This window comes from Tursiops truncatus, chromosome 11 (assembly GCF_011762595.2).
Source record: "Tursiops truncatus isolate mTurTru1 chromosome 11, mTurTru1.mat.Y, whole genome shotgun sequence".
NCBI classification, from domain to species: domain Eukaryota; kingdom Metazoa; phylum Chordata; class Mammalia; order Artiodactyla; family Delphinidae; genus Tursiops; species Tursiops truncatus.
The window spans coordinates 96,150,096-96,169,910 of NC_047044.1; the positions used below are offsets into that span (position 1 = coordinate 96,150,096).

Sequence of the window (19,815 nt, forward strand, 5' to 3'; positions counted from 1 at the left end):
GTTTCTGTTACATAGATTCATTTGTGTTCTATTTTAGATTCCACATATAAGTGATATCATATGATATTTGTCTTTCTCTTTCTTACTTCACTTAGTATGATAATCTCTACTTGCATCCATGTTGCTGCATAAGGAAAGTAGTTTCTTATACATGACATTCTGTACCTTATTTTTATCCTCCTAATAAATCTTGGAAGATTTTGTCCAAGTCAGTACCCAAAGAGCTTTCCCCCCTCCGCACCCCTTTATTCGCTGCATAATATGTCCTTATTTGGAAGTACCATAATTTATTTACTTTAAAAAATTGAGCTATAATTGACATATGCCATTATATTAGTTTCAGGTGCACAACATAATGATTTGATATTTGTATATTTTGTGAAATGGTCACCTTGATAAGTTTAGTTAACATCTGTCACCATACATAGTTATACATTTTTTTTCCTATGAGAACTTCTGAGGGCTGCTCTTTTAGCAACTTTCAGATATGCAGTATGGTATTAACTATAGTTACTATGCTATACATAAAGTCACCATGACTTATTTATTTTATAACTGGAAGTTTATAGTTACTATTCTATACATAAAGTCACCATGACTTATTTATTTTATAACTGGAAGTTTATACCTTTTGACTCTCTTCACCCTTTTCACCCCCCATAATTTATTCAAGTTCCATAATGATGGATGTTTAGGTTGTTTCTAGTATTATGCTGTTAGCAGCAGCTTAATTCTAATGTAAGGGATTTGGAATTAGTGGTCCTGAATGATCTGAAAAAAAGGTAAGACTTTCAAAGGAGCATAAACATTATTGGGATATAAGAGGATATATATAATTTTTTTTCACGGTTGGTAAACTTTTATGAAGCTTATGCAGAACAGAAAGGGCTTACGGCCCTTCTACTTCCTCTCCTGGGAGAATCTTCTGCAGTGTTGCAGAAGTCTCTCCGTTCTGCCTTGCTGAGGCTGCGACCTCACTTGTCTCCATTTTACTGTCTCGCAACTGTACATGCATCAGCAAAAGGAGTTAAAAGAAAACATACTGCCTCTTCATTCTTCTCTTGTGATAACAACTCCATCCTATATTTTTCTTTAGTTATTTTGACTGCTAATCTAAACATAACCACGAGGAACCAACCATGTCTTGTCAATTAAATTTCTTTTAAGCTCTTAGGTCCAAGCAGGCTCACCAAGTATTTCAGAGTCCAGTCATGAGAAGGAGCTATAGCAGAATGGGGACTATGAGGACCAGGGGTAGCTGGTGGTGCCGACTTCAGCACCCCTGAGTCCTGGCCCTCCCTCTGTCCCAGGAGGAAGAGGAGGTAGAACGGGAAATCATAAAACAGGAAGAAAGTGTGGATCCTGACTACTGGGAGAAATTGCTGCGGCACCATTATGAGCAGCAGCAAGAAGATCTGGCCCGCAATCTGGGCAAAGGAAAAAGAATCCGTAAACAGGTCAACTACAATGATGGCTCCCAGGAGGACCGAGGTGTGTGTGGCCGGCCCCGCCCCCAACCCATGGGCCGTTCCACTAGAGCAGTGGGCCCCGCTCATCTGCCCTCTCTCCCTCCAGATTGGCAGGACGACCAGTCCGACAACCAGTCCGATTATTCAGTGGCCTCAGAGGAAGGTGATGAAGACTTTGATGAACGTTCAGAAGGTGAGGGCTATGCCTTTCTGCTGGATTTTTAAAATATTGCCTTGTCTAATATCCCTATCGGTGTCGCTCACGCATCCTTTTCTTCTCGCAGCTCCCCGCAGGCCCAGTCGCAAGGGCCTGCGGAATGATAAAGATAAGCCATTGCCTCCTCTGTTGGCCCGTGTTGGTGGGAATATTGAAGTAAGTACCGTTGCGTTCTAGGGAAGGCTGGGTGAGTGCTGCTGTCGGGTCTTTGGTGGAGTAAGGTCTACTCCTTCTCTCACCTAGGTTCCTTCTCCCCCCAGGTTCTTGGCTTTAATGCTCGTCAGCGAAAAGCCTTTCTCAATGCGATTATGCGGTATGGGATGCCACCTCAGGACGCTTTTACCACCCAGTGGCTTGTGAGAGATCTGCGAGGCAAGTCAGAGAAGGAGTTCAAGTAAGTTGAGAGCTGGAATGACTGATGTAGAGCAAGGGCTTTTAGTCTCTGGTCACTCCACAGTACTAGTGCAGGCTGTGCAGGACATCGGCTGTCTCCTCTGCTGACGTTGGCAAGGGAAGCTGTTAGTAATAGGGTTCCTTGTACTCCTCGCTTCCCTGGAAGAGGACCTGGCACATGGTGTGGGGTCTGGAGACCAGCTTTCAGCACGATGGTGGGCTTTACCTCAGATGGAGCCATAGTTGATGCCTGACTGCGGGTGGGAAAGAATCTGATCTAGGAGTTGGCATGATTGCTGTTTGACCCATTTCTCTATTTGTTTACTACAGGGCTTACGTCTCTCTTTTTATGCGGCATTTATGTGAGCCAGGAGCAGACGGGGCCGAGACCTTTGCTGATGGTGTACCCCGAGAAGGCCTGTCTCGCCAGCATGTCCTTACTAGGATTGGTGTCATGTCCTTGATTCGCAAGAAGGTGAGCCCTGAACCTCCCTCCATCGTTCAGGGGTTTCTAGGTGAAACTGGAGAGCCAGCAGGAAAGGAACCTAGATGGAATTGGGTCTTCAGCATCTTGTCCCATTGCTGCAGGTTCAGGAGTTTGAACATGTTAATGGGCGCTGGAGCATGCCCGAACTTGCGGAAGTAGAGGAAAACAAGAAAATGTCACAGCCAGGGTCACCTTCCCCAAAGACTCCCACACCCTCCACTCCAGGGGACACACAACCCAATACTCCTGCACCTGCCCCACCTGCTGGTAAGTCTGCCTGGACTGTTGTTTTCTATCCTTTTCTTCTTGTCCTGGCCTTTGCTTTTTCTGTTTCCCTGTACTCAGTTCTAACAGGGGAGTCTGGCAGGACACACAGCAATCTCCCTCTCAGTTTAGGAGGGCTGTCCTAAGAATAGGGCTGGCTCTTAAAGGCACGAGAGGACAGTTAAGATGAGACAAACTGAGAAGGTGTGACCTTCTCTCTGATCTGGGACCTTCCTCCTAATGAATGTCTATTATTGGTGTGCAGAGGATGGGATAAAAATAGAGGAAAATAGCCTCAAAGAAGAAGACAGTGCAGAAGGAGAAAAGGAAGTGAAATCTGCAGCCCCTGAAGCCACTGTTGAGGTAAGAGACGGGGGTGACTGGATGCCGCACCAAAGGCAGATGGATAAGCCTGTTCTTCCTCTCGGGTGCTGGCCTGTCTGCTTCAGCTTCTTTCTTCTTTCCTTTGAAGTGTACACAGCCCCCTGCCCCTGCCTCAGAGGATGAAAAAGTCCTTGTTGAGCCTCCCGAGGGAGAGGAGAAAGTGGAAAAGGCAGAGGTCAAGGAGAGAACAGAGGAACCAGTGGAGACAGATCCCAAAGGCATGTACATTTTCACACACAGCAGACCCCTGTGAACCACAGTTGCTCTTGGGCTTGCAGCCCGGCTGGAGGGAAGTCCAGAGGACGTGACACACGGAAGAATCTTGTACCCTTGATTTTAAACTGTGGGCTTTTTCTCTCTCAAGACATCTTTTATGACTTTCATCATGATTTAGGTTCAGGATATAGTGTAGAACAGAGAATACGCTTCCTTAGACATGCTCTCAGTGCCATCTGTTCTCCCAGGTATTGCTGATGTGGAGAAGGTGGAGGAGAAGTCAGCAGTCGATCTGATTCCCATTGTGGTGGAGGACAAAGGTGGGTGTTTGGAGAAGCTGACTGTGCTTTTAAAAGGACTCTAAAGCTGAAAGGAAGGACTTTATCTCTTGGACACCCGTCCACCCCCAGGTTCCCCCATCCATACCCATATAATCATTTTATCCCAAGCTAAAAGACTCCACCTCTCCCCACATGTGGCTGTCGGTGGGCCAGTGGCACCTGTTCCTGGGTTTAAGAACACTTCTGTGGAGAAGGGTGGAGGTGGCTGGGTATCTTGTAGCGTATGGTGCTATGTATGGGTAAGGGCTATGGTGCTGGCTTCTGTCTGGAGCTGACATTTTTCTTCTGCATGTCCTGTAGAGGAGAAGAAAGAAGAAGAAGAGAAAAAAGAGGTGATGCTTCAGAATGGAGAGACCCCCAAGGACCTGAATGATGAGAAGCAGAAGAAAAATATTAAACAGCGTTTCATGTTCAACATTGCAGATGGCGGTTTTACTGGTATGAAAAAGAGGGGCCCACTTGGGGTTAGATGAATTCGAGGTGAAACCAGGGTTCTTGTCAGAAACCAGGGTACAGAGACTTTACCTCTCCTAGAGAGAATGCCAGGCTGACTGCACACCCTTCTGGGGTCCATGTTAGAAAGCCAGAGGCATATTAAGTTGGTATCAGGGAATCAGGAATAAATAGCTTTTTGAATTCTCACAGATGTTTGCCTTTCTTTTTCTCCCCAACCTTCCCTAAATTCCTCTTCAGAGTTGCACTCCCTCTGGCAGAATGAGGAGCGGGCAGCCACAGTCACCAAGAAGACTTATGAGATCTGGCACCGACGGCATGACTACTGGCTGCTGGCTGGCATCATAAAGTATCCTTTGCCTGAGTTGGGGCTGAGGTCCTTGGTGAAGGTTTCTGAGGGTCCACAGTTTTGAAGTTCTTAATTTCCTTGTTTCGTTTTTCCTGAGCAATTAATTTTCCAATAGCCATGGCTATGCCCGGTGGCAGGACATCCAGAATGACCCACGCTATGCTATCCTCAATGAGCCTTTCAAGGGTGAAATGAACCGTGGCAATTTCTTAGAGATCAAGAATAAGTTTCTAGCCCGAAGGTTCAAGGTGAGCAGGACGAGGAGGAATACAGCGTTGACGTGGCAGCCTTTAAAGTGCAGAAGGGACTAAAGGAGGGAGTCTGCTCATTCAGCCACGTTGATTATTGTGTTCTCCTGTGCACTTCGCTTTGTATTCTGTGAAAGGCTTTGCTCCCAAGTATCTTAAATATTAGAGATCAACACATACAGACCTGAAGGTTAACCAGTTGGTTAAGGGCTGAAGATGACTGTGCCTGATGCATGACACAGCCCAGTGCAGTGGGTGTGCTGGGGGAACACGGTAGGCTGGAGTGTTCAGGAAAGATACAGAGGTGGGACTGAATTGGATCTCTGAGGAGGCAGGGCTGCCAGTGGGCTGGTGGTACTTTTTTCTGGGTCTGTGTGGATGAAGGGTGGGGTAGACGCCAAGGGGTAGAGCTCCATTTTCAGAATCACTAGGGCTGATACGCCCAGGACTGAAGGGGAGTTTTCCTCAGGGATTCAGCAAATGCATATTAAGGGCACCTTGTGTGCAGACCATCATAATGGGATACCATGGAGATGAGACACGTGGATCTTAACGCTGAGTATAATTGGGGGAATAAGAAATGTACACTAATAAACCTTCAAATATCACGTGCTAGGGAATGGGTGGGCCAGGGACAGGCCTGGTGCCTGTTCTCAAGGAGCTCTCAGTTTAACGTGGAGGCAGATTGTGGTCAAATGAATGTCATTCTGTGTGTTGCGAGGGAGACTGCTAAATCCTTAAGAAAGTTCTCCAGAGGGAATGTGGGGAGAGCTCACAAATGCTCCAGGGAGAAGATGGCATTGGAATGAAGTTTCGGTGAATGTAATAGAGATTGCCGGATAGAAACGGAAGGCCCTTTGATCAAAAGAATTAGGTTAGGCAAAGACAGAGCCTGTAGAGCTTATGGTGTTTGGAAACAGCAGATAGTCCAGGTGGGGTGTAGAAGACACTTGTGTTGGTGATGGTGGGAGGTACGTTGGAGAGAGAAGTAAGGCTGGAGGTCGGTAGGTAGGTTTTTGGCACCAGATAAGAGAGTTTGGACTTTACCTTATAGTTCATGGGCAGCCATTGAGGGTTTGTGAAGGGTTTTGATACAGCCAAGGGAAACTGAAACAGAACATTCATGAGATTACAGAACTATCAATAGTCATGAGGTAGTAAGGGCTCGTCTGTGATGCTGGTTGTGGAAAATGAGAAGGATAAGATAAAGGGAACGAGGGACCTCCCTGGTGGTCCAGTGGTTAAGACTGCACTCCCAGTGCAGGGGGCCCGGGTTTGATCCCTGGTCAGGGAACTAGATCCCCCGTGCCACAACTAAGATCCAGCGTGCTGCAACGAAGACCCGGTGCAGCCAAATAAATAAAGACTAAAACAATAAATAAATAAATAAATAAATAAATAAAAGATAAAGGGAATGAAACACCAAGGAATTTACAGGATTTACTGATTTACTGTAGGGGTCAGCAAACTATTAAGGGGCCAGAGTAATTCAAGCTTTGTGAGACACTGATACTCAGCTCTGTCATAGTGGGCAAGCAGCCACAGGTGATAAGTATGAATATGTTCCAGTAAAACTTTTTTTATCGACACTAAAATTTGAACTTCCTATAATTTTTATGAAGCTTTATAAGCTATTATTTTGATTTTTTTTCAACCATTTAAAAATGAAGAACCCATTCTTAGCTCTTGGGCCATCCAAAAACAGGCAGTGGCCCAGATTTGGCCCACAGGCCATAGTTTGCTGACCCCTGAGTTACTTTATTGAATTTGAGATACAAAGGAATGAGACTCCAAAAATAACTGAAGTTTTGAGTCTGAGTCACGGAGAAAGTTAAATTACTATTGGCAGATCAGGGAAGTGAGGAGAGGGAGCAGTTTGTAGAAAAAAGTTAAGTTCAATTTTAGACAAGTCATTTGGTGTTTTTCACAAGTAAATATCCTCCCAGTACTCCCACCACCGTTAAACAAGTGGGATAAAAGTGATCAACCACGCACGAGTGGGATCAGAACAATCAGTGCTTGAGATGCGTGTTTGAAAAGCACCAACTCATTTGCACAGAGGTGCTGGCTGATGCCAGGAGGGGAGAGAGCGCTTGGGAGAATGCTGATCCTGGAGAAAGCTCATAGTTTGGGGCAAGAGGGAGGGGAGTTGGTGAAGGAGACAGGGTGGTATATAGATTGAAAGGAGGTGCTTGGTCTGTTTGGGGATAAGTTAGGCCTGAATTGGAGCCAGGTCTTCTGGAAGAAACAACTGTCCATTCTCATACTGTCCTTTTTCCTGACCCCTAGTGGATTCATTCTTTTTAAGAACCAGTGGATACTTGAGTAAAATAAGTCTCATAAGTCATGAATCAACATTCTGTCCCTTGAAATGTATTTCAAAGGCCGTTTTACACAGCTCCATCAGGTGACATGTGCAAGTGTTCGTTGCATTATGATTTTTGGTGGTGGGGCCTGGAGGCAACCTAGATGTTTGACATTGGGAGTGTGGGTAGGTAAAATGTGGATTCACATCACCGAGCATTAAGAAACAACAAAATACACGTTTTGTAACATAAATGGACCTTTAAAAAAGGTATGTAGTGGGGAAATGAAAAAGCATTTTATAATGTACAGAAAAACATTCTGTAAATGAGAAATGTGCACATGAAACAATACTGTCTTCAAGAAAACCCACAAAAAGACACACAGTAGGTATATTAGAAGGGTTGCCTATTGAGGAAGGAAAGGAATGGGAGTGAGATATAGAGATGAAAGAAAAGAAACAACAGGAATAATTTTAGAGAGTAAAACAACTTGATAGGGTAGATGGACTGCCATGCAACCATTAAGTCATCTGTATTCTGTAATAACCTAAACGGGAAAAGAATTTGAAAAAGAATGGGGGAAAAAAACGTCATCTTTTATAAAGAGCAGCTAATAACAAGGGAAGAGCCTTACTATGTAACTTTGAGTTGATACAATATAAATACGTATATAGAATCTTAATTTTGTAAAAAACATGTAACAGAAAACCTCAAAATGTTAACAGTAGCTCTCAGAGGTGGAATTGTGATTTTAATTCTTTATACATTCTGTATTTTCTAAATTGAGGATTTATCATTTTTGTATAAGAGTGAATCAATAAAGGGTAAAGAGCTTTAAAAACACAGACCTTCAAAGTGGGGTGAAAAAGGCAATGGAATGTTGAACTGGCCAGGTGTGGGTTCTGAGAGGCCCGTGAGAAATGAGCAAAGTGAGGGTCAGGCCAGCTGCCATCTCCTGTTTCTCTCTTGTCCAGCTCTTAGAACAAGCCCTGGTGATTGAGGAGCAGCTGCGTCGGGCGGCTTACCTGAACATGTCAGAGGACCCCTCTCACCCTTCCATGGCCCTGAACACCCGCTTTGCTGAGGTGGAGTGTTTGGCAGAGAGTCATCAGCACCTGTCCAAGGAGTCGATGGCGGGAAACAAGCCAGCAAATGCGGTCCTGCACAAAGGTAGCCAGTGGCTCCCCTGCCTCCTGTGGACTTGGCCTCCTTCCTCCTCTGCCCCTCCCCGACACACACCTACTTCTCAGGTCTGAGCCTTTTTTGGAGCCCCTTTCTTTGTCTGGGAGCTTAGGGTGTGCTGGGGATCCTTGCGTTCCTTCTTAGGAAGCTAACATCTTAGAGACGGTCAAGGACAGTAGTTCTTTGCTTTTTAACTCTTGAATGTATTCCAGTTCTTGGAGGTGGAAAGCAAAGCAGAATAATATAGTGTGATCTGGGATAGTTTAGAGGTAACAAGGTGATTGAAGATCTTGTCAAATTCTAGACTGCTTTCAACATTCTGTTTTTAATTAAAGTTAAGACATTGTAAGGGGGATGGAGGGTGAAATAAGGAAAAGAAAGCTGTTATAAAGGAAGAGGGAGACAGCTCCAAAGGTGCAGAGGAAAGATAGTGAGAAGAGGAAACAATAGGAATAGCTATTGAAGAAGTGGAGGAAATAGAGACAATAGGGATCAAGGGACAGTTGGCTTTAGAAAGCACAGAATCATGGACAGTTGGAACTGGAATATGAGGGACAGGAATTTGAGTGTGGTGGAGCCAGGTCAGGTGACTCAGTGACAAAAGACAGTACTCCGGCACATCAGTCACTTGGTCATTGAGAAGTAATGGGTGTGTGTGGGGGGTCCACTTAATGGGAAAGATGGACCTCGGTCTTGACTACCATGGCTCACCGCCTCTTTTTCTTGCCCCTGCAGTTCTGAAACAGCTAGAAGAACTGCTGAGTGACATGAAAGCCGATGTGACTCGACTCCCAGCTACTATTGCCCGAATTCCCCCAGTTGCTGTGAGGCTACAGATGTCAGAGCGTAATATTCTCAGTCGCCTGGCAAACCGGGCACCTGAACCACCTCCACAGCAGGTATAGGACCATTTTCGTCTGGCCAGCTCTTCCAACAGAGCCATTCTAGAACTTTAACTCTGCTGTCTGTCCCTAGCTTTACATACTGGGCAGGTGGGGCTGGCTTACCAGTGAGTTCCCTTGGGATCAGGTGGGTTCCTGGAGTCTGGAATTCTGACTCCCTTGGCTTTCTCTTCCTATAGGTAGCCCAGCAGCAGTGAAGATCCAGATTGATGATACCATCTCCACCGCTGAGCAGTGACCTTCCTCACTTTCCCTTGCCCAGCTTCTCCCCTGGGGGCCTGAGAGACCCTCTCCTTCCTTCTGCCCCATCTTCCAAGTTGTAGAGGAACAGCCCCGCTGAGCACTGGGGGAGGGGAGGGAGTGAGGGGCAGTGGTGCCCTTCCTGCTGGAGAGACATGGCAGCAGTAGCGCCGGCGCCATCTGCGGGGAGCTGGCGGGCTGGCCTTCCGGGCCCTGGCTTCTCCCCACTGTAACGTCTGTTACACACAAACTGTTGCGGGTTCCCAACAGGCTTGAAGAAAATGATCAGAATTTCTTCCTCCTTTTGGTTTTATTTTGTTGGTTTATTTTGTGTTTTTTCTCCTTTTTTGGGGGGTATTCACAGTGGGCCGGGCCCCTGGGTGAGACACAGCTACCTCTGTTGGCATCTTTTTAATACCAGGAACCCAGCGGCTCCAGCCCCTGAGTGGCTAGAATTAAATAAAGTGGAAAAAAAAAAAAAAAAAAAGAACCAAAAGCATAAAAAACCACAGCAAATTTCTTGACGAAAATTGAAAATAAAATTTTCCTTGTATTTTAGTGCTCTCGTTCAGTGTGGGTGTAGGTGCAGGTGGATGAATGTTTCTGTATGGGAGCCTTGGGACGTGTGTTTGGAGACGAAGGGTTTCCTTGTGTCCTGAGATTTCACGAAAGAGCCGAGTTCCCACTGTGCACGTGCTGTGTGCTGACAAGCCCACCTGTGCACAGCGGGGCCACCGGAGCCGCCGGGTTCACAGCCCACACCGCGGCCTCCTGGATCCGCGAGGGTGCGGAAGCAGACTTCTCCGGGCTGTGGACGTCGCGCGTATAAAATGAAGGGGTCTTCCTCGCAGAGTTGGGAAAACAAAACCAACGAAGGGCTGGAAGAGTTTTAACAGCTAAGCACCACCTTGCTGTCTATTTGAAGAAAGGCTGAAGTCGGTTTTTCTGTTAACTTGCGTGAATGAAGTCAGGACGCGAGATGCCTTCCTCCCGACCTCCAAGACGGGAACCTGGGCAGAGAGGACCGTTATCTGAGGGGGAGCGCGGGGTCTGGGGTTAAGGAAGAGGGTTTCCGCGTCGCAGGCGTGGGGTCCCCCGATCTTGAGGCGACGTCGGGCGGAGGAGGGCCCGGCTCTGGCGCCTCCGTTCGAGGGGAAGGGGCTGCTTTCGGGTACAGTATTTCCGACAAATCTGCAGTGAGGCGAAAGGCCCATGCCCGGAGGGGAGGGCGGGGAAGCCGAAAACGCCTTGGGTGCACCACCTTCTCCGGCCGGGGGGAAAGCAGAGCGGTCCGCCCGAGAATCGTGCCCGGCCGCACGGCCCCCCAGCCCCGCGCGGGCCGGGTAAGCAAACGTTCCGGCTTCCGCGGCGGACCGGAAGACCGGAAGAGGCGGGGCCTCGGCAGGCACGCAGGGCGCCTGCGTAAGACGTTTTCGTGGTGCGGCGTCGGAGCGCTTGTCCTGGGCCGCACGTGGAGCTCCGCGCCTGCTTCCGAATCCCGTCTCGGGGCTGGATTGGCTTCCAGGTGAGCCGAGGCTTCGGGCGTGTCTGGAGGAATTTGGGGAAGGAAGGGTGAGGCGCTGGCCTGGACTGGGGCGTGGGGAGGGTGGGGGTACGCGGTACCTAGGGCGTGAGACCCAGGGCCCGGGGCTCAGCGTGGAGTGGAGGTTTGGGCAGGCCTCGAGGGGCTGTTGAGTCGAGGTTCTGGTGGAGGCGATACCCTCTCCCGCTCCATTTCGCTTCGTCTGCGTTCTGCCTTTCCCTTACAATACGCGCTCTTCTACTGTCTCCCGTTTTGTTTTCCCCAGTACCATGGGGCGTAAATTGGACCCTACGAAGAAGGAGAAGCGCGGGCCGGGCCGAAAGGCCCGGAAACAGAAAGGTGCCGAGACCGAACTTGCCAAATTCTTGCCTGCAGGTAGGGGTCTGGCGTGCTCCCTCTCCCGATTCTCCAGCTTTTGCGCTATTCTTTTATCTGTAGCTCAACCCTTCCGTTTTTTTAGTCATTTTGTGTGTTCGCTTTCTGTTCAAGCGGAATTTTCTTTTAATGAGTTAGTAGGAAATAAGTAGGAATGAAGTACTCTCATTAGCGTTTAGAACTTAGGGAAGATGCGACTGGGACACAAGTACTCAGGCAAGGAGAGGTGTGGTTTAACACTGCGGGAGTTCAGAGGAAGGGGGATCCCACGGAGTTAGAGAGTTTGAGAAGATTTTGTTTGAAAAGATTTTGTGAAGCAGTTGGGTTTTGAAAAATGGGTGACATTTTAGCAAGTGGAAGTTGGAAGGGGATAGTCCAGTCACTGTGAACTGCATTGTTGAGGGCATGGAGATGGGAAAGCACAGATCTGGTTCCTGCATGGTTAGTAGTCTACTGCATGGAAGACTGGGTGGGAGGGAAGAGTGGGCAAGCAGTTTGTGTTGAACGTCATATAAAAGATGCAGTTTACTGAGGTGTTGGCAAATGCTAAACACTATACCGAAGCCTTTGGACACATTGTATCCTCTCATTCTCAGTGTCCTGTGAGAGAGGCCCTGCTAAGGAAATGGGTGCTGAGAGGTTAACCTGTAAATAGTTATTAAATGACAGAGCTGAGATTTAAATTTTCTGTTTCTTGGAGAGTATAGGAACAGCAGCAGTTGTAAAGGTAAAATGTATCGTGGTTGGTAACTGATGAGTTGAGAGTAAAAGAAAGGGGAGAAGAAAGTTTTGAATCTGTGTTACCAGAATGATGATGATGCTGTGTGTTGAAATCAGTCTGGAGGGAGGCCCTGTTTGGATTTGGCTGGTGAACAGCCAGGTGGAAATCATCTCCTCTACATCTCTTATCCAGCTCCCGGTAGAGCACAGTGGAGTGAGTTATCATCTACTGCCTCTAACTAGTGTTCCAATTCTTTTCCCTTTTATTTCCTTTCCCGTTGCTTTTTTTTTTTCATTTCCCCTGTAACTTCCTGTTCTGCCTGTTTAAAAAAATTTTTTTTTTTAAACAGGTGGTGATGAAAATTTCAAGAGGTTGTCCAGTCGTGCCCGAAAGAGGTGAGTGTGCATGTCTAGACTTACGTTACCCAGGTTAAACTGGTCCCACTCATCTTTAGGCACTGCTCCCATGTGATCATGCTGATGGAAAGAGCTGTTGGGGACTGTCAGGTTTCCCTGCACTGGGAAGTGGCAGAGCCTAGAGGTGTGTTCCATTTCCTCACTCCTTTTATGTTTTCAGGGCAGCCAGGAGGAGGTTGGGCTCTGCTGAAGCCCCTGAGATGAATAAGTCCCCTGGGGCCAAACCATTGCCTGGAAAGCTGTCAGAAGGTCAGTGGACATAGGAGCTGGGTGCCACGTGAGGAGTCCTCTGGGTCCTGGGTAGGGAGGGGCTTGTTGAGTATTTCTGAAGTGAAAGGAACAGCCAGAGGACGTTCTTGGGGGTAGGAAGTACAGAGGCTCCATCAGTGTGTGGCTGCCATCAGTCCAGGATTCTTCAAACCCTCTGGGATCTCTGCAGGAGCTGTCCAGGCACCCAGTAAGAAGGGAGCCCCGTCCTTATTTAACAGTGCTCGAGGCAAGAAGCGCCCAGCACCAACCCACAGCAGTGACGAGGAAGAAGAGGAGGAAGACTCTGAAGAGGGTGGTGTGGCGAACCAGGGGGACCTCTGGGGCTCCGAGGACAGTGACGCTGATATGGTAGATGACTATGGAGCTGACTCCAGCTCAGAGGACGAAGATGAGGATGACGGTGCAGAGGTGAGCTTTATCTCTCTGGGTCTTCAGAAAGCTATCCTTGCCTTTTAGAGTCTTTCCAGATCCTTGAGACTATCTCTCGGTGACAAGGATAAGCCTGAGTGGAGAAAAGGGATTTTAGCGTTCCATCACTTTTCGTAGCACCTTACGTCCTCTCAGCGCATGTGCAAGTTTAAAAGAGCCACAGGATAGAGCACTTTAAAATATAACGATGCTCAGTGCTGGTGAGGACATGGGAAGGCGGACACTTGTATGGCCCCACTGCTGGGACTAGAAATGCACACTTTTTTTTTTTTTAAGCATTTGGTATCTGAGAACCTTAAAAAGGTTTTTCCTTTTCACTTAGTAATTCCACCTTAGAAAGGTGATCCAGAATGTAGACAGGTTTACTTGCCGAAGTATAAGAAGTTATCATGTATTATACAGTTTAAGTATATGAGTGTGTTACTAGGAAAATTCAAGCATAATCGAGTCGTATGGAATAAAAAGGAAGTTCCCACTTTCACCCCTCTCCCCCAACCCCCCTTCTCTCTGCAGAGCTACTGTTTTGCGATTTCCAGGCACCATGTGGACCATAATGCCCAAACTCTGGAAACTTCCAAAATGCCTAATAGGCTTAAGTGAACTGTGGTTCATTCGTATGCTAAATTAACGTTTGGCCATTGCGTCTGTGAAAATGCTTGTGATCTGTGAATGAGAAAAGGCGAGAAACAGACTCGAAAATGAATCATGATTTCAACTGTGTGAAAAATGTAGAGTAAGCGTGGAGGAAAATATGGCAAAACGGGTGCCCAGGGCAGTTTTTGTGTGTGTGTATGTGTGTGTGTGTGTGTGTCCGTGTCCTGCCTGCCCACCCGTGTACATATGGGTATGGGAAGAACAATGTACCGAACTCTTTCAATCCATCATTTCACTTCAGTAATGGTAAATATTTTGCTAATCTTCTATTCACTTCTTCAGGGTCTAAATTTTTTTCTGGGAGCAAGAGTTATGTTTGTATTTAGGAAAAAAACAGAGGTAGGAAGTATTTCATGGGCTGGTGGAAGGGCAAGCTTTGCCTCACCAGCCTCTTGTCTCTTTATTCAGTTGCTGCCCATTGAAAGGGCTGCTCGGAAGCAGAAGGCCCAGGAGGCTGTTGCTGGGTGAGTTTTGGAAACTCTTAGGGTGGAGAGTAGGCAGTGGCTGGGATGAAGGAAAATGTGAGGAAGGAGGAGGTGTCTGCTTTGATCTGTGAACCACTCTGTTCTTGGACCTGTTTATAGGGGCCAGTGGAGTGAGGAGGAGACCTACGAAGAGGAGGAAGAGGAGAAAGTGTCCCCTGGGTCAGGTCCCAAAGAGGATGATGAGATGGAAGGGGACCTGCAGATCAACGCGGACGAGGAGGAGACTTTTGTGCTGCCCCCTGCTGGGGAGATGGAGCAGGATATCCTTCTGGGGCAGGGGGAGCCGGAGGGGGATGCTGGGGAGAAGGCATTTCCAGGCCCCAGGAAACCAGGAAGCAGTTCCTTAACAGGTCCACATGCCCAGGTTCCAGACTTGCAGCGAGTTCACAAGCGCATCCAAGACATAGTGGGAGTGCTGCGCGATTTTGGGACTCAGCGGGAGGAAGGTCGGTCTCGTTCTGAATACCTGCAGCGGCTTCGGAAGGATCTGGCCACTTACTACTCCTATGGAGACTTCCTCCTTGGCAAGCTTATGGACCTCTTCCCTCTGTCTGAGGTACCGACTTGCCATTCTGATGCCCTTCATGCTTTTCTTTCCTCACTCTCTCTTCTCTTACACTGTGTAAGAAGGCAGCCAGTCCCCTTGCTCTCTGCTTTTCTGGCTGCGCTCCTAGGCCAGCCTGACCTGCTCCCTGCCATGCTCTGTCCCAGCTGGTGGAGTTTTTGGAAGCCAATGAGGTGCCTCGGCCCATCACCCTCAGGACCAATACCTTGAAGACCCGGCGCCGGGACCTCGCTCAGGTGAGGGGTGGGCCCTGAGGTTTGCTTGTCTCAGGGAGGCACTGAATCCCAGAGACCCCCGCCCACCCCACCCCCCCGTCCCACCGCACTGGGCGTGGGGGGTCTTAGTACCTAGGCATTTCTTGGTACAGGCATGGTCCCAGGAGGCAGACCTAGGCCTGGTGTCACGCTGGGTCTGTCTGGCAGGGCTGAGGACCTCTGTCGATTGGGGAGCTCGTCCCTTCAGCCTCTGCTCCCTGTGACAGGGCTGAGACATCCGCATCACGATGAAAATGCCTCCTCACAGAGAAGTGGGAGGGGGTTGTCTGCCTCGTAGATGATTGAGAAGCTGGTGAGGCTGTGATCCCTATCCCCGGGTAAAGACGTGACACACACACACAAGCAGTGTTTTAAGCTCCTCGTTTCCAGGGGTTCAGGGGCCCCAGGTTAAAACCCTGGTGCCAGAGGCAGTGGTGTGGCCTTGTGTGTTGTCTGTCTCCTGGTGTCTGTCTTCTGTTGCCTCTCCCTGGAAGGTAACTCGATAGTTATCTTTAACGTTGCTATAACCAATAACGCTAAGTTTTAGGATGGCAAGGGGGCTGAGGCTCTTGGAAAGTCGGGGTCCATTTCCAGGAGATGAAAGAACAGGAGCTGGCAGTGTGCTCCATTGGGATGGAATTCAGACCTTGAGTTAGAACCTGAGGCTAAGGAAGAGGAGACCATGGGATGGGACAGACTGTTCCGTGCGCCTGTGATGATTGTGTCCTGACTAAGCTCCAGGGGTCGTGGTGCCACGGGCCTCCTGCCAGGACCAGGGTGTCACGTCTCCAGTCCCCTACTGGGTATAGTAGCTTCCGACATTTTAACACTTTCATCCATCTTATTTTCAGGCGCTGATCAATCGTGGGGTTAACCTGGATCCCCTGGGCAAGTGGTCGAAGACTGGACTCGTGGTATATGATTCTTCGGTGCCCATTGGTAAGTGTTCCCTGCCCCGGAGCCCTTCTGCCCGTGCCCTCGTCCCAGCATGTCACAGGCGGGTCCTCATCCACAGGTGCCACTCCCGAGTACCTGGCTGGGCACTACATGCTGCAGGGGGCCTCCAGCATGTTGCCCGTCATGGCCTTGGCACCCCAGGAACATGAGCGGATCCTGGACATGTGTTGTGCCCCTGGAGGAAAGACCAGCTACATAGGTATGAGAAGGGCTGGTGGGGCTAGGCTTCAGCTGGCACTCTGCTTATGAAGGAGGTGGGGTTGCACAGGCGGTCAGCAGAGTGGGCGGCAGCACAGGTTCTGGGGGCGGCCCAGCTCCAGCCCCACGAGGGCCTCTTACTGCCCACGTGACCTTGGGCACCTGTGGAACGGCGAGGTGATGGTGCTCGTGTTGGCTGTTATGTTATGCGTGGGTCCTGAGGGTTGAGGTGCGCATATGCAAGTCCCTGGCACAGTAACCGCTACGTATAATTAGTCGTAACCATTTTATTAAACTGTTATCCCTTGGAAGAAGTAACTTAGTCTGAAGGACCAGAAGGGCGTTCAGTAACAGAAAAGTCATCCTGGCGGGCTCGCTCATCACAGGGCCGGTGCGGACCGGGTAGCCGGTGGGGTTGCAGCTTATTTGGGGAAGGGGTGAGACTTCACAGGCAGAGTCTTGGGCTAGAGGGTGGCCGGCAGGTGTGGAGGCACAGGAGCTGCCGGTGAGCACTGTGCCCTCCTCCCTTCAGCCCAGCTCATGAAGAACACAGGTGTGATCCTCGCCAATGACGCCAATGCCGAGCGGCTCAGGAGCGTCGTGGGCAACCTGCACCGGCTGGGAGTCACCAACACCGTCATCAGCCACTATGACGGGCGCCAGTTTCCCAAGGTGGGGCTCCCCGCTGTGTGTCTCTCCTGGGGCGTCTCACCTGCTCCCTTCCCGACCTCAGGATGTTGAGACCTGCCCTTAGGAAATAATCGGTATGGTTCAGGTTGCCGAAAACATCCACTTAGCCTACCTTTTTCCCCAGGTGGTGGGGGGCTTTGACCGAGTCCTGCTGGATGCCCCCTGCAGTGGCACCGGTATCATCTCCAAGGACCCAGCAGTGAAGACGAACAAGGTGCAGGGGTTGGGGGACCTGCTGAAAAGTCTCGGGGAAGGGGGGCTGGCGAAGCGGAGTGGGAGGTGGGCAGTCAGCAGCTCACGTCTCCTGAGGCTACCTTTAGAAAGTCCAGCGCTGTGGGTCTCTCCGTCCTGGGACAGGATGAGAAGGACATCTTGCGCTGCGCTCACCTTCAGAAGGAGCTGCTCCTGAGCGCTATCGACTCTGTCAGCGCCACCTCCAAGACGGGGGGCTACCTCGTCTACTGCACCTGCTCCATCATGGTGAGGCCTGTCGTGGGGCGAGAGGGGGCAGGGCTGGCGCCGGCGCCCCCCAGCACCCCCTCGGCTCCAGCTCCGCTTTCCCTTCCGTCTCTGTCTCCCCCACACGTCAGGTGGAAGAGAACGAGTGGGTGGTAGACTACGCCCTGAGAAAAAGGAACGTGCGGCTGGTGCCCACGGGCCTGGACTTCGGCCAGGAGGGCTTCACCCGCTTCCGGGAAAGGCGCTTCCACCCTACCCTGCGCTCCACCCGCCGCTTCTACCCTCACACCCACAACGTGGATGGTTTCTTTATTGCCAAGTTCAAGAAATTCTCCAATTCTATCCCCCAGTCCCAAACAGGTAAGCAGTGTGCTCTTTGTACCTCTCCTCTCCACCTTTGCTCTTTCTACCATAGCTTCAGGAGGCTTTCTGGTGTGACTGCGGGGAAGGGCGGATCTCGGCCTCCCTCTCCTGGCCTTTGCACGCTTGGGTGAGAGACCCCTTTCATCCCAGCTAGTTGTTCCCAAGCCTGGGCCCCATTCGGTGCGTTACGGGGTTCACGTGGGTGGGATCTTTCCCTTGATCCTGCCAAATGGCTGCAGTTGGTCGGCACTAAACGCATTCCCAGTGCGAGTGTGGTTTCTTGGCCGAGGGTTGCCTTACTGGTAATAGATCTCTGCCAGTCCAGCCTTGTCAGCATTGGGTTGGCACGCGACTCCTCAGAACTGTCCGTTCTCTGAGCCCATCACACTAATTGCAGATCGTTTCCTCAGCCATCTTGAGGAGTCTGGCCTTGATCTCAAGGGGAAGGGTGGGGTTTTCTGAAACAAGCCTGAGGGCTCTGCCTGCTGGGATGCCACCCTGAGCTGAGTTGGAAGAGGGAGAGGCGGGCTTCTCTGGACACAAACAACATGACTTATTGAGTTGATTTTTTTTCCTCTTCATAAACAATGCCTCTTAACAAAAGTCACATCTGAATGTTAACAAAAACCTCTTTAAGAAGTAGCAAAATTTCTTGCATTTTTTTTTTGCTGTAACTGTGAAGATACATATTTAGTATGTCTTCATTAATGAAGACTAGCTTTTTCTAGTTGCTCTTTGTGCATTCTTATTTTCCTGCATCTCGTCAAACTCTGCATGAAAAAAATATCTTTTCTGATTAAAAGAAAAGCCCAGTGCTTCAGGTTTTTTCAGGGTTCGCCTCCTCCTTAGAGTGTCTTGTTACCTGCTGGCCTCAAGGGGGCACAGCTTCCTCTGAAAACCTTTTGGCCCAAGGATGGGGATGGGTAGTGATGCCTTCTCTTTAATACAGGGTTCAAATATGACTTGCGTAAAGACCAGGTGATATTAAGTAATATGAAGCCAGGTAATCTGCTCTTAGGCACCGTCCCAATTGTGTGGAACACTTGGCCAAGAGATAGTACCCCGGCAGTTTCCTTATTTTAATACCTCTACCTACCTCCTCCACTAATGATCAAGACCCAGTGATGAGGCCTGTTTTCTCAAACCATCTGTTTAATTTTAACCTCAGGAAATTCTGTGATATCCACCCTTACAAACCTAGACTTGCCCCACCTGAAAGGGCAGGTGACCCCCCAGCCTGAGAGCAGCAGGCAGCCTGCCAAGAAGGCCAGAGTGGCTGGTCAAGCAAAGCAGCGGCTGCAGAAACGGAAACATCCCAAGAAGGCTTCCTTCCAGAAGCAGAACGGTGTCTCCAGAGGGACAGACTCAGAAGTGTCCACTGTGTGTTCTGTCACAAAGGCCCAAGCTTCCTCTAAGCTGCAGGATAGCAGTCAGCCAGCTGAAAAAGCAGCAGGGGTCAGGGAACCAAAGGTAGCCGGGAAGCTACAGCAGCAGTCACCCGAACTGCAGTCCTCCAAGAAAGCTGCCTTCCGGAAGCGGCACGCTCCTCCTAAGGGCACCTGCACGGAAACACCTGCTGTGCCGTCCCTCTCCAAGACGCAGGCCACTCTCAAGCCTGAGGACCGTGGTCAGCCCCTGGGGAACACCACAGGGGCTGAGGAGGTTAAACAGCGGGTGCCAGAGCAGCCTCTCAAGAAAGCTGCCTTCCAGAAACAGAATGGTACCCCCAAGGGACCTAAGACTCCAGTCATGTCCCCCCACCGGGGGGGTCACAGCCGGCCCCCACCAGCAAAGAGGAGAAAATCTCTGTCCAGAGGCGGCCGCCAGCCCCTGCTGTCTCCGATGGATGGTTGAACTATACTGGGGTGGCTCATTGCCATTGTTACTGGGTTGGAACTCTTACCTCTGTGAGGATGGCTTCCCCACTGGGGATGTGAAATTTAATACACATTTTACAATCTCTGGCTGCTGTGTGTTTTTTTGAG

General features: G+C 49.6%; 2 protein-coding genes, 1 long non-coding RNA gene and 1 other non-coding gene across 13 annotated transcripts in view; 3 read left to right on the forward strand and 1 right to left on the reverse strand.

Annotated features, from left to right (window-relative positions):
- Window positions 1-10,009, forward strand: part of CHD4 (chromodomain helicase DNA binding protein 4) — a 30,118-nt gene extending 20,109 nt beyond the window's left edge. For 3 of the 8 annotated variants that reach the window (XM_033867121.2, XM_033867126.2, XM_033867124.2), the window contains exons 26-40: window positions 1,311-1,491; window positions 1,576-1,662; window positions 1,754-1,842; window positions 1,947-2,080; window positions 2,410-2,554; window positions 2,668-2,833; window positions 3,096-3,193; window positions 3,303-3,432; window positions 3,679-3,750; window positions 4,072-4,209; window positions 4,465-4,573; window positions 4,689-4,821; window positions 8,102-8,300; window positions 9,045-9,208; window positions 9,391-10,009. In XM_033867121.2, the coding sequence (XP_033723012.1) occupies window positions 1,311-1,491; window positions 1,576-1,662; window positions 1,754-1,842; window positions 1,947-2,080; window positions 2,410-2,554; window positions 2,668-2,833; window positions 3,096-3,193; window positions 3,303-3,432; window positions 3,679-3,750; window positions 4,072-4,209; window positions 4,465-4,573; window positions 4,689-4,821; window positions 8,102-8,300; window positions 9,045-9,208; window positions 9,391-9,408 (1,863 nt within the window). In that variant the 3' untranslated portion in view covers window positions 9,409-10,009. Of the gene's footprint in view, window positions 1-1,310; window positions 1,663-1,753; window positions 1,843-1,946; window positions 2,081-2,409; window positions 2,555-2,667; window positions 2,834-3,095; window positions 3,194-3,302; window positions 3,433-3,678; window positions 3,751-4,071; window positions 4,210-4,464; window positions 4,574-4,659; window positions 4,822-8,101; window positions 8,301-9,044; window positions 9,209-9,390 lie in introns of those variants that run through there. The other 5 variants (XM_033867122.2, XM_033867125.2, XM_033867123.2 and 2 more) reach the window with 4 other exon arrangements.
- LOC117314299 (uncharacterized) lies at window positions 1,143-9,452 on the reverse strand. The gene is made up of 2 exons (XR_004529055.2): window positions 9,317-9,452; window positions 1,143-4,065 (listed from the first exon to the last, which is right to left on the reverse strand). It is a non-coding gene; the product is annotated as an uncharacterized lncRNA (long non-coding RNA).
- On the forward strand, window positions 2,873-3,012 carry LOC117314371 (small Cajal body-specific RNA 11). Its single transcript, XR_004529116.1, has one exon.
- Window positions 10,010-10,838: 829 nt separating the features above from the next.
- Window positions 10,839-19,794, forward strand: NOP2 (NOP2 nucleolar protein). 3 transcript variants are annotated; one of them, XM_033867128.2, is made up of 16 exons: window positions 10,839-10,976; window positions 11,260-11,369; window positions 12,440-12,485; window positions 12,667-12,755; window positions 12,946-13,184; window positions 14,268-14,323; window positions 14,444-14,604; window positions 14,701-14,900; window positions 15,056-15,145; window positions 16,015-16,102; window positions 16,179-16,319; window positions 16,851-16,990; window positions 17,133-17,222; window positions 17,366-17,488; window positions 17,599-17,827; window positions 18,999-19,794. In XM_033867128.2, the coding sequence occupies exons 2-16, from the start codon at window positions 11,264-11,266 to the stop codon at window positions 19,682-19,684; spliced, it is 2,484 nt and encodes an 827-aa protein (XP_033723019.1). In that variant the 5' UTR covers window positions 10,839-10,976; window positions 11,260-11,263; the 3' UTR covers window positions 19,685-19,794. The 3 variants fall into 3 exon arrangements, with proteins under 3 accessions (XP_033723019.1, XP_033723020.1, XP_073645217.1); XM_073789116.1 differs by lacking the exon at window positions 10,839-10,976 and adding an exon at window positions 11,005-11,023; XM_033867129.2 differs by lacking the exon at window positions 15,056-15,145.
- Window positions 19,795-19,815: the final 21 nt, after the last annotated feature.